This window comes from Vanellus vanellus (assembly GCF_965231255.1).
Source record: "Vanellus vanellus genome assembly, chromosome: 5".
Lineage (NCBI taxonomy): Eukaryota > Metazoa > Chordata > Aves > Charadriiformes > Charadriidae > Vanellus > Vanellus vanellus.
The window spans coordinates 80,297,160-80,315,567 of record NC_138910.1 but is presented as its reverse complement, the minus strand read 5'-3'; the positions used below and the strand labels follow the sequence as shown (position 1 = coordinate 80,315,567).

Sequence of the window (18,408 nt, the reverse complement as noted above, 5' to 3'; positions counted from 1 at the left end):
ACAAAACATGTTTTAATTCCCCCCGCCCATACAGAATATTTTTGAAACAAGTACATTAGATTTGTGTCATATTCAACATCCAGAAATGGAGACACCCAGCGAGAGCCAGGTTAGCAGCTTGTTTGAGAAAAAGCAGTGGGTTTTTTTGGTAAAGCTTGTCTTAAATTCAAAGTGCAGATAAATGCTTGCTTTAGTCCCTTTTACTCCATAGGATTTCTTATCCATAATATATTAAAGTGTTTCCACACCTCTCCTACCACTTACTACTGTTGCTGGGTTTTGCCCTCCTGTTTTTAATTGCCTAAGTTTTACATAAGTTTAGCTTTGGAATACGCAATATATTCATCTTAGTTCCTCAAAATAGTTCTTTGAAAAGGCACGTATACAAAAATATTTACTAACTATGAAGTAGAAAAAAATATATTTGGCTTGCAAATAAGTGCGGTTTTCTTTAGCTGCTTATCCCAGAAAATACAGCTGAGATGCGGGATCTGATTTTCCCCCCACCTGAAGGTTTTCAGCTGAGCGGAGCCAGGCTTGAGGAGGCAAACTGACGTCTCCAAGTCCATACAGACAGACTAGCTCACCGAAGAGCAAAAATACACGATGCTCGGATCAAATGACTGCCTTTTCAACTGGGGGCTCTTAGAACAGGGGTTTGGAGGAGATGTTAGTTCAACGGCAGTACCATTTGTACTAGAATCTCATTTCCAACAACAAAAATGTGGACATTTTACTTCCTAGTACATAATTTTACCCAGATAACCCCCCACAATTAATGCAGCCATGAGAATTTTGATTCTCTTCCTCTTCTTGCAGTCCCGTAAGTCTTTAGCTACTGGACCATCACTTCTTCAGGGAGTGTTTTACGCACTGATGCACTGTTCAGCACATGTCTCTGACCTCACAGTTTCTCTTACAGCTCTTTGATGCTACTGAAGAATATTCTCAGTTCACTTTTATAAAAGAGACCCCAGAACAGCAGCCACAAGTTTGCTGTCACTGGTCGGGGCCTCCCTTTCAACAACTGGAATACAGCATTCTGACTGCTTTTTCATGTGGACCCCCTCTGTATTCACAGGCTCAATATAACGCAGATGTCAGCTAAGCAATAAATAAATCAGGATTTGGGAGAAAAAAAAAAGCCTAACAAATATATTTGGTATTTGTACAGTGCCTCCTCCAGTCCAAGTGGGTACCAATGCCTCATAACCTGTCCATCTTTCTGAGCGCCCAGTGGCTGCGCCGCATCCAGGCTGACTCAGTCTGTAGCACTCAGTGTCTCAAATCATTCCCAGTGAAATGACACATTTGAGCTTTCCCCCCCAAAAACCACCACACGTTCACATTTCGATCTATGTATTCAGTCACTCCTCTCTATCTCGCCCTTGGGGTCCCCAAGCAAACCCTAAATCAAGAACAAGCTCTTTCTACACAGTTTGCTGATGTGTTTGAAGAGATACTTTACTCCTAAGCAGAGAGAAGAGACGTGCGTATAGGTCTGTAGTGCCAACAGATACTGTGCTCAGCCCAGTGGAAAACATGGTCATGTCTGACAGCAACAAATTGGAAAAAGCCCTCTGCTACAGAGCTGGCTGCAATCCACCTCGGGACTGTAATGGGCCACTTAGTAAATGCATGAAAAAGGAGCTGTGTTCATTTGGTGTATGTTGTTCGAATCCTTCCCAGCCCTTGAGGAGCATTTGGGAATCTCCACGGCAAGGCCTGCAAAAGCCCCGACTTCTTCGTCTCTCTGCAGCTGGAGGAAGAGTCTCTTGTCATCACCGACGACACCTGGAAGGTGCTGCTGTGCTCTGCCTGCAGACGAGCAATGTGGTGGCCATGTACATTCGTAGCAGCCAGCTGTGGCTACGGAGGGCTAACAAAGACGTTGAAGGCTCTGCCCTGGGGACAGACCACAGCCAAGCATGGAGCCGGTGGACAGTGCATCCAGATCACATCCCATCCTCTCGCCTCAACGCCTACAGCACAGAGTCCAATTTCAAGTGCAGTTCTTCATGGGGTTGCTCAGACATACACCTTATAGGCACCAACAACAGATAATTTGGCACCAATCAAATCTCTAAAGAAAGGCCTCACATTTGAAAATTAGGTCAAGAAATGGAATTTCTTCCTACTAAAATCCTGGCACTCCAATATAGAACCAGTTACCCAGCTTCAAAACAGGAGAGCTCCTGAAACAAGTCAGGAGAGGGAAAAACAGGGGAACGTATCAACAACTAAAGCCCCAAACATTAAGAGTATCAAATTATGGTGTGATGACTTAAGAGTTTTTCTCTGTGGTTTCTTGGACCTTGGCAGCAGTCATCTGAAACTGCGGCATGTATGGCACAATGGCTTTATACTTAAGGCTACTTTGGATAAACGCATTTAAATTAGGAGGCGTATGCTGAAGAAACCCCACATCTTTGAGTAGATCAGTTGTACGGAACTGACACATCACCCCAGAACTTTCTGTTAAAAACACATCACGTTCTCTTTCTTCCAATGATGTTATCCCTAGGTAATACAGGCTCCGCTCAGGACTGTCTCCATCTGTGAAAGTGTCTTCCTGATCCAAAGGCTCTGAGAATCCCTCTGAAGAAATAAGAGAAAGGGAAAGAGTCTTGCTGGGCTGCCTGCCGGGCGGATCGGGCAATACGAGGAATGCCCCATTTCCCACCTTCCAGGAGCTGCTTAAGAAGGTGCCTGTAACTAAGGAATCCTCAGCTAGGAAGCATCTATCAAAACAACAACTCAGATTCATTTTCTGTTCATAAAGCCCACTTGATCTGGAGTTACTGATAAGAGTAGCATATTTAATATCGGACTGCCTTGTAATGTCTCCACTGATTTGGTCATCACGGGAGCGCTCGGAGAAGCTGCTACTATTGAAATGACTGCTAGAGCAAGCAGAGTCATGTTCAGAGTCTTGAATCTTTGTAAACATTGAATCAATTACTAAAAAATCTTGTGTGTCTTCTTTTTGCAACGCTTTAGTAACACTGATGTCTTCCAGCACTATTTCTGGTTCCAGAAGAAGAGGCTCAAATGACATTGCTTCGCGGTGCTTGATAAAAAGATGCTCAAAAGTTTCAGGCTAGAAGAAAAGATATATTTTAATGCTCATCTAATAGCTCATTTAATAGCTTTATTTCAGTATGAAGCTACTGATTTTAAGAATCACATACAAAAACCCCATAGTTTTAGTAAGGGTATATAATTGAAAATCCTCTAAAACACATTTCCTCTTTTATTTATGTCTGTGCATAGGTGAAGATGGAGGGACAAGACAAAAAAGCGAGAAGCTGTTTGCATGTCAAGTGCTGCAAAGCAAGCGCTCTGCGAAGTGCTCAGTACTCCAGCCAAGACAGCGTATCGTTTAAGCTGAAACAGCAGCAGCTGAACAGGCCCTTTCATTTCAACGTTAATAAACATGCACATATTGTTAAAAACCCACGCAAGTGCTTTGCAAGACAGAGGTCTTATACCTTTAGATTTCCTTGGCTTTTTATTTAGTTTGTATAAACAATAGTCTTAATCATTTACATGTCAACTAAAGTAACGTTCCCTGCTAGGATTTATTATTTAGGGTCAAATTCAGCCCTTCCATGGTATTCTTAGAGCATTCCTGTCTGAACAGCAGCTGTATGCTTGAACCGCATGAAGAGAAACACACATTTATTTTGGAGAAATGTATGCTTTACTACTACCTAAAATATATATGCAAGCAAAAGATACAACAGCATGAACTGACAGCAAAACTGGAACTCCTAGCTACAAAGGAAAATTCACTTGAAAAGCATATATTTCCTAATGAATTCAAGACAAAACAAATAGATAAAAACAGATTTTGTGTATATTAGCAAACCATATTTTACAGCAGGAAAGCTGCCAAAGCAACTAGGAACATGTCAAAATACTTAGACTAGTATACAATTATAGAAAAGAGTAAACTAACTTGCATATCTTAGGCTATTACTTTAGTCCAGACTCGGTAGCAGTAACGCCTATGCCCTCACATGGCAGCGCTGGTTTCAAACTGCATCGGTACCTGCCCCGCACAAGTCTATCACCTTCCCACACTGAAAACAACCCGCACACTGGAATCTCTCCTAGTCTTCCAAATTATGTCAGAAACCACACATAAAATTAACCAGCTACTGAAATGAGCTGTAGGCTGCTACTATACTGTATACATCAAGCCATAATCATCGGAACTTAAATTGCCCAATGAAAGCTATCTTCCCTCTCAAAGGTTTGCTGTGAATTGACATAGGAACGCAGACACTGCCGCGCCAAAGCAGACCCACAGCCCGTTCAGTGTACACTGCCCACAGCAGCATTTCCAAACGGGAGACACATTATCGGGAATCTTCTGAATAACCAAAAAAGCGTGTTTCCTCCTGTTACACCTGCCCTCCTACAACCAGCAGCTGGTTTATCCTGAACGGAGATGGTTTATGTTCCTTCCAAACTCTGCTTGCTCCCTCACCCCAGCTCCCAGTATCTGCTCTTATGAATGCATATGGGTACTGCAGAAAACATACAGATAATATTGCCAGCAAAGATTAAATACACCGCACGCAAAGGCAGGTATGTCGTTTGGCAAAGGCCACCATCTGTTAACTCAGACACATCACTTATTAAAAGATATTTAATCAAATACAATGCATAATCCAACGTCCTGAGAAAATGTAAAACTATAGCATGTCGGCAATGACAGAGCATACTGGGTGAACAGTGCTGTATTTCCACAGCATAAGCAGGTATGGTATAATGTGGGCACAAACTGTGTTAAACAACAGGCAAAGTAGTTCCATAAAACTCAGGAGAAAAGTCATAACCTCAGGTCACCAGATCCCAAAGTCCGCTGACCAGATGAAATGAGATCCAAACAAACACGGCATTTCAAACACCACTGTATTTTGCTCTCCTGGTCAGTCTAGGTTTTAAGCTGTATTTGTCGCATACGCAACAGACTACCTCTGAGCCAGTTACCACTCCTGAGACAGGTGAAAGTCAAAATTACTTAGTGCTTTACTTGCTAAACACAGATATATCAAAATATGCTATTGGCCTAATTCTGCCAAGACCAGATTTTTACTTTCACATATATTTAACTTTACACATTGCAAATAACCCCATGGACATAGTAGAGTAATTTAGATACGCACAAGTCTTTGCCAGACTGATACTAACTTCCCTGTAAAATATTTGTAGTTGTGCTTAAGTAATTTCTTTAGCGTTAGGTCCTAACTTTTTTTTTATTTTTCTTTACTATTTTATTGAGCAAATAAGAGGAATTTTTAGGATTTAGACACTATGCATACAGATAAAGGCTCACAAGACAGAGTCTAGATGAAAGACTCGCCTTTTTTATATTATGATTTTAACCTCTTGCTGCTGTAATACAATCAGGATAAAATAATACTCTCTAAATGCAGTTCTGGAGTACCAAATACCTAATGTGCTACACTGAATATACAAAGGAATTATCAGATGTTGACTCAAGGATTTAATATTGATAGGTACCAGGACAAGACAGGATTTCTACATCAAGGGCCTCCAGAAAGACATCAGAATTTTCCAGCAGTGGTATATAGGCTATTTACGTAATCAATGCTTATTACAACTAAGGAAAAATACCATACACATACTGTACATGGCTTTTTCTACTGGAAATTCCATACACATGCACAAAAGCAGGATTTGGCCCTAAACGTACGGTTTCAAGGAACCTGTTCTGGCCTTGGATGCTCATGAGGTGAGTGAGAGGTGATCGTGCTAATCTGAGGACAGGCACTGTGCCTTCAGCGCGATTAACATTAAACAACACTTTCCAGCAAGATTAGCACAACGTACCGAAGAGGCATGCTTTCTACTGCATAACAAGCTGTCAAAAATCATGTCAAACTTTAATTTCTTTCATACTTGCGTGCATCATTTCTCTGCCATTAATTATGGAACAAGACCTATGAATATGGAGCAGCTTCACCAGGGTGTCAGCTTTACCCTCCTTTCCTAGTTAAAACTTCATCAACTTTAATACACTTATTTCAGCTCTACCACCCGGTGAGGAGAATCATTTCCAATGTGCTAAATCCAACACGCAAACTTCATGCACCTCTGCAATCGGAGGCAGTGAGGATTGTCACGAGCACCTTTTGCTATAGATGAAAAGATTAAATAGACAAATACAGGTGCACCAGTACAACCGATACTCCTGCAACTAACAGCTGTTCAGAGAGCCCAATCCTTCCCAGGGTGCAGCCATGGGAGCAGACATGTCAGACTGGTCTGGAATTTAACAACCTGCACAAGTAAAACACACTTTAGCTTTCTGACCAGGCCAGAGGCAGAGGCTCTACTACCACCAGCCAACGTGACTGCTGCCATGCCACTGGAGAACACCCACTCTTCCCTCCATCCCACCACAAATGCATCTTCCCCAACAGAAGGCTCTCCAGGAGCTTCACTTGACATTAAAACACACAGCATGGTGTGTCAGAGAAGTTAAGTACTTTAGCACATTAAAAAGTCACAAAAAAAATGAAGTAAAAAAAAAAAAAAAAGCAGAGACTGCCCTAACACAACTGAAATCAGATTTTCCTTGAGGATTTCTGGCTTGTTTTTTTCAAACACAGATATAATGTTAAGATATTATTCAGGCATCTGCACTGATGTGGCTGCATGTTTAAATGACAACAAATGAAGAAGCCATAGAAGTAACAAGCACATTGGTATTTTCAGGAAACAGCAAGCAGGCAAACGAAAAAACAGTAAGGCAAAACACACACCCAGTTTCTGCGTTCTGTCAGCTGCTGCTGCACCCAAACGTATGTAAAAACTTCAAAAGACCACAATGGGATAACCAAGTACTTGTGCACATAAGAGATTTGATCGCTTTGATGTGCCGGGAGTCAGTGGAAACTCCCAAGGTAGCTCTCAATTAGAACAAATACTCAATTAGAATAAAAAAACACTTTCAAGTGAAGTCAATAACCGGGCAGATCTTGCACTCAAGCTGGACAAACCCCAAACCAGTGATATCTCTGCTTCCACGCCTGCACCCTGGGAAGGGCTGGGCTCTTTCAACTCCTTTTGAAAGGCAGCGCTTGGAAGGATTCAGCCCTTTGCCAGTCACAGCCTTAGTCAGTAGGGCAGTAAACAACAGTTAAAACCACCGAATCTAAAGTAAATGCTTCTGCCTGTGCAAGTGACAAACTGACAAACTGTGTTTTGGTCTGTAATATGGCACTTGCTCCTAATATTTTGCAAGGGCATTTTAGGTTTTTGAAAGAGCTACTTCCAGGATTCGTTATATTTAAACAAATCAGCATTGTATTGCATCTGTCTTCTGAATATAAATAGAAAAATCTTCTAACAATTCTGTATAGGAAGGCTGGGAGCTGGCCCAATGGTTCAGGCAGGCAGTGACCATGATTAGACTTCAAAGAATGTCCATTCTCTGTTTAAATTAAATGGAATAAAATAAAAGAAACCTTCATTGGGAACACAAACTAAATACGTGAAAAATCTTCTGCCATTAGATGCTCTTTTAGAAATAACAGGCCTGAAAATTATTAGGTTATTATGGATTATTGTCGCAATGGTTACACACTGCTGAACTCTGGGACCACAAGAAACTTTGTCTGCTGGTGCAAACTGGGTAAGGCCACGTAAAGACTCTTACTTGTCACAGCTCATCACATCACAGCTCCCGATTCACGTGCCAAACGGAGAGGCAGTTTTCCCTAGCAAAGAAATTTGGCCTTTGATACACGACACACATGTGGCACTCACTGAGGTGCATATTCACCTGTGGGATTCTGCAACTGATTTACTAATTGCCCTGGAATTTAAACACCCCATACATTCCAAAGAAGTGCTGGTCTCTTGTCCTGGCCAGTTTCCAGATATTAGCTTTTTACAACTGAAAGAACCACTGTATTGCTGACTTCAGAGGCTTCGAGCTGCTCTGTTCAGTGATTCAGGTCGGGTCTAGTCTAATCAACAGGTGGAGTTCAGCATTGAGCAAACAGCGGCCAGATCCAGGGAGTGGGGGAAGAAGCATCACCAGGGAAATACGCACCTTCTGAAAATTAACTCCTTGCGCCCAGGAGCAATTCTTGGGGTTTGGAACATCTTCCCAAAACAGTTTCTTCATTCTGAAATATCAGGTAAATTCTGGAGTTGGTACTGTTCTCGTATATTCTGTACTGCTGTCATTCACCTTTGCTATGTCAGAAAAGGAATCTGTGCAATTGTATTTATCCAGAACACTATGACAATGAAACAATCATTTTAGATAATATAGATGGCAAAAAATAATAGAAAAAATAAAGAATTAAAGTGACATACTAAGTGGAAGTTTTGCAAAATATAAAAAGTACAGGCAGTCTTTGTTAAGTGTGAGCCAACCCACCTTCCACAAAACTCAGAGGGATTTTTTTGGATTGGCTTTTACTTCAGACCTTATTTTGTGATGGCAATTAAATAAGGAACTCAGAGTGCTTAACAAATTCAAAGCACATGACGCTCATTAACTTGCCCACAAATTGCTCTGCAAAAGTAAGGAGTATGTGGTGCAGGCTGAAGTGGTACTTCTCAGTGAAAACGAGCAGCACTGATGATCATACTGCCAGGACACCAGACCCAAAAGGGCAATGCTCTGACTGGTACAAGGTACCAAGCCCGTGCACTCAAGACACTTTATTCTTGGTGCTGTATTCCACAGACTCCGCTGCCTTTCAATACAGTACATCAAATATACCATAAAAATAGTTCCTAGCTTTCCCCAGAAAGTTCAGCAGACAGGCATCAGCTCAGCTGCATCACCTTCTTCTAAAGGCCGCCTGGGACTTTTATATGATAAAGAACAACTTACCTTTGGTGCGAAACCAGCAATGCTCCAAGCAACAAAACTGAGGTTGAAAGAACTATTGGCAGAACCAAATAGAGGCTGGCATTGTTCTCGTTTTCATATCCACCTGGAAATAAAAAGAATTCAGATAATAATGCAGTAAAATAATTTGTCTGTGAACAAATAGTTTGCAATAGGGAAATAACAAACGGTAGAAACAACAGCTTAAACACACAGAAACTTGATAAACAGTTCTATTGCACATCAACAGACCTTCACCTTGAGAACAATTAGACAAAAAGGAAGGAATTATTTCAAATACTGAGGTGACTCCTCTATCCCTGTGGGAGGTGCCCACTGTTCCCTTGCTATTAAGATATGAAATCGGAGCACATGAATAAGAGAATAGTCTGCAATTGGAGAATGAAGGATCACAGGGACCTGGGATCTCAGCTATTAAGTTATGTGTATGGGAATTCAGGTCCCTCACTCAACTAATCCCACAAAGTTTTCCAATTAAAGCAACTGAAGTCTAGATCACTGTTTACAGTTATATCACGATTACTTTATTACTGACATTTTTTTCAGTAATACGTGTCTTTCATAAGATACAGACTTCTCCTGCACTTGAAGTTTACTTTTACAAGCTCCTATTTCATAAACAACGTGGAGAAACATCCTGTAAGTCACCTTTGGTAAACCGATCCGTTGTTCTGGATTTGCCAACTCCTCCAGCAAACACAGGGTACAGGCTGAACTGGTACTTCTCAATCAGAATAAAGTGATCTGGAAAGAGGAAATCAGCCTTCTGAATCAAAACTATTATGCTCCTTTTAAACAACTACCTCTACAGAGGCTCTGGTCACATATTACAGTTCAGATCAGCCCAGAGAGGGGAATAATGAAAGCCATCTTTTAGAGACACAGACTTAATACCAGAAGATTAAAACCATTCATCTATACTGGATAATCTAGCATTATGTCATGGAATTAACACCTTTATGGAGCTATTGTAAAAATTTCTAAGGTTAAAGCCAAAATGCAAATGGAATGCACACAGTAACTGAGATAATTAGCTGGTGTACTCATATTCCAGAACTAATTTTATTGCATTGCCAAAACACAAACACACTCCTGAGCTTCATTCTGTGTTAACCTGATTATTAATGCAACACTCAGTCCTTTACTGTCAGTCTTCTAATGATAATCAGGAATTGCTCTACTGGTCCTTATCATAAAAGCCATCAGAAACAGAGAGGGGGGGAAAAAAGGAATCCGAGAGCTCAGTAACACTACATTTTTCTGTTCCGTAACAATTAACATAAGATATTATATTTTCAAGTGCACACTCACCATAAATATAATATTTACTAATATTTGGAGGAACTCGCACCCATTTCATCTCCTCTTCTTTGTTAAGGTTTTTCCATTCAATAATAAAAGATGTTATCAGGTATATTTGAGGTGAAAGCGTCCAAATCAAAATCACACAAGTGCTGTTCACTGGGTAAGCGCTAAGTGACTGCACAACACTCACTGACAGAACAAGGAGAAAATAGCCGTGAATTACATGAGCTCAGAGGTAAGATGAGAGCTGACTTAGCAGGAGAGGTGTATACTATAAACTACATGCACACAAATAACTGCTATGGTTTCAGCACTTTATCATTTACTTGTTTAATTATCTTCTACATAATAAAGCCTGTTTTTTAGTTCCCCCAAAAATATCAACTGCTGAACTGTCAACATTTAGCTAGTAAAGAGCGCATTGAGAGCCTTGTAAGCTAAATCTTACTGAATCTCTCCAAGTAATACACCAAGATAACAATCCAGTCGGACAAATGCTTCCCATTACATCTGCTACCAACCACAGGGTTTCCAGAATACACCTACACACAATATCAGAAAGAATTTTATCCATTACAGCAGTAAAGTTCCAAGAACAGGCAGCAGTAATGTTTCCACAGCATATATCTGCATATGAATGCTACGGAATTGAAGTAATCAAAAGCAAAAGCTTTTATTTTATTAATAAAGCAGAGTGCAGCCAAATCAATGAAGAGGCTGCTTAGGAAGTAAAGCCAAACCTCTGAAAACTATGTACTCTGGCAGCCCGTCAGGTGAGCAGCCAGAGAAACAAGACCGTATTTCATTTTGGAAACAACAAAACATTCCCTAGCAGGAATGATGGGTGTTCCCAAGGCAAAATTGATGAAAGATCAGTTCTACAGTAACATTTTTTCTTTGATTAATTACTTTACATTGTCAGGGGAGGGAAGAAAGCCCAGTTAAAGACAACTCTTTTCCCAACCCAAAGATCATTAAGATTTTCAGGTGATGGAAATTTCATTTTTCAAATATCTCTGTTGGTGAGATACAGAATCTGTTTCCCATATACAGCTGAATGCATCATCATAAAACATTTTTTATTCTAACACAGGGAATTTCATTATAAAGAAGACTTTGTCCAAAAACATCCAAAGGATTCCTAGCATTTTCCACATCTCAAAATGGTTACTAATTGGTGTTCTTACCTGTGCTCATTTCCCGTGATAGTGTTAAATTAAAATTAATTGAAGAAACTCCAACTGAATTCATGGCTAAAACTGTAATGGTGTGTGTGTGTTCAGTCCATGGAAATGAACAGGTAGTGCCATTATCAACATATTCTGACCACGTGGTGTTTCCTGATGTCTGATGCTTTATAATGTATCGGCTCACACTGCACAATGAGTGATTCTTCATCAGTGGCTGCAACAAACATTAGCATTAATTAATTTTCCAATCTTTGATTTCAAAAGCAAATGTTATTTGGGCAGAAGGCACTGTTCCAATTTTAAGAAAACATGACCCAATAAAGATATTCTATAGACTGGCTACTGACCTTTTAGCAAAGGCACTGTAGTCCATTTAAAGACTTAATTTTTTCTGTCTCTAAGAGCTGACACACTTACTTGCTATCTTTCCAGTGAAGGGAGGGCAGGGGAGACAAGGAAATACAAGCTTTCAGACTCCTGCAGTAACTCACTAGTTTATGCTAGTATTTTTCAGGACAGAAAAAACAGAACAGATGACTGTTTGCATACTAAACACGGGCAAACAGGAGTGGGCAGTCACTAATGTACTTTTTTTTCTCTGTCCTGCATTAACCTTTTAACATAACCGTGCCCAGTTTACATGCAGTTGCAGTGGTGTTTATACAGGCAGCTGCCTAGGAATCAGTGGCACCTTCTGCTCAGAGATCTTGGTCGGCAGAACTCAGCAGCTGAAGACTGCATCTCATTATATCGTAGTGTCTTTGATTCCCTGTTATTCTTTTTCCTGAGTAATAGAACAAACTGCATTTTAAGTCTCTGTTTCATAGCATTTGTGTAACTTAACACTGAAAGTGTAGGCTGACATGAACGTGTCATACAGCATTGACGCTTCAGCCGCATTAGTACAGTCAGAGAGCAGGTCTGGTCTCTTGCAGCCTGCTCAGAAATCTGAGGGCTCTCCTAAAGTAGCAAGGAATATAAGACTTCAGGAATAATGGGATGTTCCACACGGCTGCGATGCAGCCCCACACGGCTGCGATGCACGCAACTGGACCTGCACAAGAACAATTTGACTGCAACCTCAGATGGGTCCACTGTACAAAAATCAGGTCACTTCAGAAGGCTGGGCTGTGAGCTTCCCGAGCCTGGGAATATGCCTGCTGCCAGCGCATGTCCGTGCTGAGCTTCACCTACCTCTCAACCATCCCGAGCAATCACACAGCACTAGAACAGAAGGGAGTAAAGTACAAGACAGGCTGACTGAGCAAAGAATGCAGAACCATCTCACCTGGTACCACAGCATTACAATCAATATTCACCAGCAACCTCTACTTGCTTCTAAGTATTAGACAAGAGGCAGTAACACAAAAGAAGTCATATCCCAAGTGCCTCGCATGTGAAGTCCCACAAACATCAACTGCTCAAGTTTACCCCCAGGGCAGCATGTGCTTATCATGCTCTCTTTTTGGCAATTCTACCAATGGTTTTTGGATCAAAGTGAAAGACTAAAATGTAACTGTTCTCACCTTCCACAGGAGCGTAACATTCTTCTGCCTCCTTGCCGGATCTTCAATAATAATTCTCCAAAATTCAGGGCCTTGTAAGGGAGCTGCAAGATTACATAGTTTTGAAAGAACAGTGGCACACCTCAGTCTGAAACTGGACAGACCATCAGAGTGCACTCTGAAAGCACATGTACCTTTTATATCTTTTACAAGTGTATAGGCTGATCTGCTCCAGTTGCTCCAGTAACCTGATCCATCCAGTTCTCTGCACCGGACCTGAACCACATACTCAACACAAAGTTTCTGAACTTTTATCACAGCTGATCTTGGAGCATTGGAAACTTCATAAAGCTGTAACAGAAGTCAAAACATTTAGAGTAAGAACAGAAGGCTGTGTAGGCATTTGTTAGAGTCAAAATTCCTGAAAATGAATCCAATGAGAAAGTGGCCTAATCAGTAATATTCCTTTGCTAGATAATACAAATCCTTACAACTGTGATTCATCGCATGCTACCTAACACACTAAATGACAACACTGCAACAATCCACACTTCAATGTAAATTCAAAAAGACAGTACCTCCCATGTAATTTCTTTCCTGTTCACAGCATACCGAATCTGAAATTTAAGATCGTTGTTTGTAAATACTGGGTTTGTCCAGCTCACATTCAGCAGCCCAACATTCCTGGTGATTTCTGCTTTAACATTGGAGGGAGGAAGCGGCTTCACTAGAAAATTGAAAGAAAAGAAAAAAAAAACAACGGTAATGTCTGCACTGATATTTCTCACTAAATCAAATAATTATGGTTTACTTTCTTCTGTCTCGAGGGTGGCAAGTAACACATTGTGGCCTCTGCTACTCCAAGTAAAGCTGGACTATAACGCAAACACAACAATTCAACCAATCCAGGCCAGCTTGCCCATTCACTGCACACAGAAGCATTGCTGACTGAGAAAGGCAATGCTTGTCTAATGGAAAATTCATTCAAATTTTGTCCAAACCTAAAATCACCAAAAAAATCTTAAGTTGAAATATCAAAAATCAAAGTTTCTTACAGAACAAACATTTTACTAAAAAAAAAAAACAAACCCATGGGCAAGTTTCAGTACATTTCATTTTAATTTAAACCACAAAAGCTTATATTGGTTCTAGCACTTGGTACCTCCAATGGTACAAACAGCAAAAGATGTAGCCTGGCACTAATGGAGTGCACCACTACGGAAAGTAGTGGCACACATGGCCCAGAAAGGCAGATCCTATAAAGAATGGTGACAGACATTATGCAATGATTCATAGAAATATTGCATTAAGTTTTTATTTTACTAATAGTTAATTCCACCAAAATTGAGCTTCTTCAGCAGACTGAACATGAACATCACAAAACGCTATTTTGTTAACAAAGCAAAGTTAGAATAAACTAATCAGATGGTGACTGAGCAGATAACAAAAAAAAAGAAATAAGCTTTAAATTTTGGGTGGTGCTAGAATGAGAATGTTTTATTTTACTACGATACAGAGCGTCTTTCGTCCAGTATAGGTCAATTCTATTAATTGCTTTCTATTTAAAGTGATGACTTGAATAAACCAGACTTCTGAAGTTCTGCTAGAATTCCTCACTGGGCAGCATCATATAAAGCCACCAGCTTTCCTCAAAAAGAGCACAGCCAACTGAGAGCACAGACGTGCCCGACACAGACTAACACTACAGCTGCCATGCTGACAAGGTGCCAGGTTCCCTTGGCAAATTGTCTAAGCAGCAGAAGTACAGGATCCCTACCCACCATCCCTCACACTACCCTCTTTTCTGATGCCCAAGGCTCCCAGTAGTTCTCCAATAATCAGCAAACTTGCTCGTCTAAAAGGCACAAACAGCTCTGAATTAGACAGGAGCAACCTTGAAAACCACAAGGCCACCAAATTAATCGTAATAATAATTCCCATACCCCACTTAGCTATAATGCACTGAACTTTGCCTTTCCTTCCCGTGACATTCATTTTCGCTTACTCTATTCAAACTTTGAAATGCAAAGGATAGTCTGGTTTAATTTATGTTCTCTGTATGTACACTTTCCCACACACATAATAGATGTATTTCATTATTCTGCTTTATTTCATGTAACACTTCTGTGGTCTAGATGCCATGTTTTCTCTCCACATATGTTCACATTTGTGTCCAAAAAATACACAGTCCAATGAACACTCTGACTCATAGACCAGATAATAAGACATGCTTTGCACATTTTGCAGTGTTTGAAAACAAACACTGTTCTTGCCTCTTGCTTTTACACACATTTATGTAAGTGCTCTGTGTCACAAAAGAAACTTTGCGCAAGTATGCAAGAGCATGAACAGTCCCTATAATTTTAAACGAATACACAACTGTGTAAGTAATACATATAGTGCTAAACTGTATCAAAGTATAAACTTAAAAACTAATCTAAGACTTCAGAAAAATTAAATAACACGGGACCTTAAAAATGAGACAGCCTTTTTAAATATCATACTTCCATTTTCTGTAGATGTCTTTGCAAAACATCTGAGAGGATAAACATACAAAACTGGATGTTTCATTTTATAGGTATTAGCTGCAGTTAATGTCTGCTCCTGTGCCAAGCAAAATGTATGGAAATAACATTTAATACAATCTCCTTTAGAAGGCAATATAAAAACTCTTATGGTTTTGTGTTCTTCCCACAAACTAATTTATTTAAAATGCTATGAAGAAGTACTTTACCTACACCGTATAAGGAATGAAATCCAAGGTCACAAGTGAAGAAAGATGTGCACGAATCTTGACCTACCCACATCTGCTGGAACGACACAAGTTGGTGAGGATTCAAGTGTTCCTAGTGAGTGGTTAAACTCTATCCACATGGTATATCCAGATAAAAGAAAAATAGGCTGAAATGTGCACTCATAAGAATGATTGTTCTGTAAATGGCATTCTTTCACCTCTGATTTTGGAGAAGTACTTGGAAAGTCAGAACAATAAATTTTGCTCCTTGAAAGAGAAAAAAAAACACATTCGTTAATATACTGCAACTATAAGCTGCTCATGGCATCAGTAAACTAGAACTCTGAAGGCAATTAAAACAAATGGTGTTACTGGAACCATCTGGGTTTTTTGATGATTATTTGGACAGATCTTGAACTTGAGTCTGTACTAAATAGATAAATAACACTGTGGTGTTACTCCTTAAAGCTTTGGCTCTTAGCCTTAAAAAGCAGGACGTGGAAGGCTCTCCCTAGTGCAAAATCTCTTGATAACAGATTAACCATAGGAAGAAACAGGTACAACAAGAGCAGGCATCTCCAAATACTCATAAATCATGTTACTTGAGTGGTATGTATTAGCAATAAACATAGCAAGGCAGATGTCCAGCCAAGAATTTACCCCAGACAGGAATATGACTTTCAAAATATCAACTGGTGTCCAGGGGAAAGCTGCCACGTGGACCAATTGGACACATACAGTGAAGTCTCCACGAGATAGAAATCCCATAAAAATATCAGTTCTGGGGGGTGGTATTAAAATCCCACATACATTTAGTATCACATCTGGCAACAGAGGAGAGGAGACCTGGACTCTGGATAAAATGGCACTGGACATCTTATTGGTGATGGAAAGGAAAAGTTTTCCAATTTCTCCTGATTTCTCCTAAGCTTGTGCAGAGCTCAGACTTGTGGTGAGAGTGGCCAGATAGGGCACTAATTATTCAACTGAACCACAAAAGTTACACTTAGCTGACTCTCTCCTCTTCCTGTCAACAGAGCTAATACTGGTTAAACTGGTGCCTTGTGCTTTGAAGGTTTAACTTCGCATTCTCTGTTTTTACAGCACCATCATTTCTGTGCTGTTTCTGTTGGCAGCACTAACTGTAGAGGAAGACGAAGTAACAACCCAACCAAAACAAAACACCAACAGCAAAGCTATCACACCACATTACTGCAGAGCATTGGATTTCATCTGTAAAATGTAATTGCATCAGCAACTCAGAAGAATAGCTGCCTGCTCCTGGAAAACCCAACATGCCTGATGTGACTGCAACACATGTAACTTCCAACTTTCACCCTGAGGATTTGTCTATGTCTAAGCAAATCCTAGCAACTCCAACAGGTATATGGTGCCTCTTACAAGCAAGCTTGGGCAATTAAAAAAACTGACCACTTCATTTGGTTGCAAGCTTGTAAACATTCCAGTTCTTTTTGCGTTTTTGTTCCCAACATGCAACGGAATGTTATGCAAATGAATTGATATTGGTGTTTTCAAAACTATAAATTTTTAAACACCTTATACTTTAACATTTTGGTAGTCGCTGCATTCATGTGGTCCCCTGTGATTTATTTTTTTTTATTTTTCCTCTTTCAGATTGTACTATTAACAAACCCAAAAAAGGAACAAAAAGAAAGATCACAATAAATACTAGCATCTGGGAAGCATTTTCAGTCTGTATTCATGTTCACTATTTGATCTAGCAGGGACACTGTAACAAAGGTACAGATTATCACCTCCTATTAGAAAATAACATTTTTATCTAAACCTCAACAGTAAAAAAGTGGGAATAAAAACCATGGCAAGAGCAGCATGGTTTTTATTTCAAGCTTCCTGCCCAGCAGTACACTCATTATATTCATATTTGTGAAGACAGTTGAAACAAAACCTACCTTAGCAGACAGCTAGTCACTAATCCTGCCTTAAAAGCCTCCCACTTGAAATCTCAAACATTCCAGTTATTACTTTAGTCCACAAAATCCGGAGAAATATTCACCTGGGTACCATGATAGTTCAAAACTTCTGTCCACCTCCAACAGAGAAGACAGTCCAGTTTTCCAAATAGGATTAGGCCCTCAGGGTTGATTTAAGCTTGTTTGCCAAACCTTTTGCATATCCAGTCTAGCAGAGCAGCAAAACTAAATATTTTTTCTCAGGAAGGATTGTCTGTCTGTCTGTCTTGTTCATATAAAGAATAACACGGTTCTAGGAAACTCTCAAGCTCAATATATTAGTAACTCAAAGGGATTTCTTAGTTTCTTGATAAAACAATACTATCACAGGCAATACTTGTGCATCTGAATGAAGATAAGGATGATCATACTGCTACTTTAATAATCAGGTTCGTATTTTGCAAACAATAATGTGTTTGCCCCACACCACACCCCAGTTCTCCTGCTCTGTCCAAAATCAGACCAACTATCTGAAAACAAGCGAGGCCAAAACACCTGACCAAAACCAAGAGAACTAAGAATTGCTCTAGCCACCAAAGATGCTACCTTCATAAAGCAATATTCCCTTTGTGAACTAAGATTTGATTCTCTTTTTATAAGCAAGACTTTTTCTGTCTGGAATGAATTAAACTCCATCCCTATATTTTTATCTACCGTCTGTATACAGAAACAAAAGATACAGAATTATAGAAAAATCGAAGACTGAATGAAGACCTCAAGAGGTCTCAAGCCCTACCTCTGACTCAAAGCAGGGTTAAATTCAAAGTCAGAGGAA

The 18,408-nt window shown here is 40.0% G+C and overlaps 1 protein-coding gene across 1 annotated transcript in view; it reads right to left on the bottom strand.

Moving 5' to 3' along the window:
- Window positions 1-2,028: 2,028 nt before the first annotated feature.
- LEPR (leptin receptor) overlaps window positions 2,029-18,408 on the bottom strand; it is a gene marked incomplete at its 5' end in the record, with an annotated part of 36,113 nt that continues 19,733 nt past the window's right edge. The window contains 10 exons of the mRNA XM_082483949.1: window positions 2,029-3,100; window positions 8,096-8,171; window positions 8,891-8,993; window positions 9,557-9,652; window positions 10,220-10,402; window positions 11,401-11,617; window positions 12,930-13,012; window positions 13,103-13,259; window positions 13,487-13,635; window positions 15,710-15,909. Of these exons, the coding sequence (XP_082340075.1) occupies window positions 2,285-3,100; window positions 8,096-8,171; window positions 8,891-8,993; window positions 9,557-9,652; window positions 10,220-10,402; window positions 11,401-11,617; window positions 12,930-13,012; window positions 13,103-13,259; window positions 13,487-13,635; window positions 15,710-15,909 (2,080 nt within the window). The 3' untranslated portion in view covers window positions 2,029-2,284. The remainder of the gene's footprint in view (window positions 3,101-8,095; window positions 8,172-8,890; window positions 8,994-9,556; window positions 9,653-10,219; window positions 10,403-11,400; window positions 11,618-12,929; window positions 13,013-13,102; window positions 13,260-13,486; window positions 13,636-15,709; window positions 15,910-18,408) is intronic.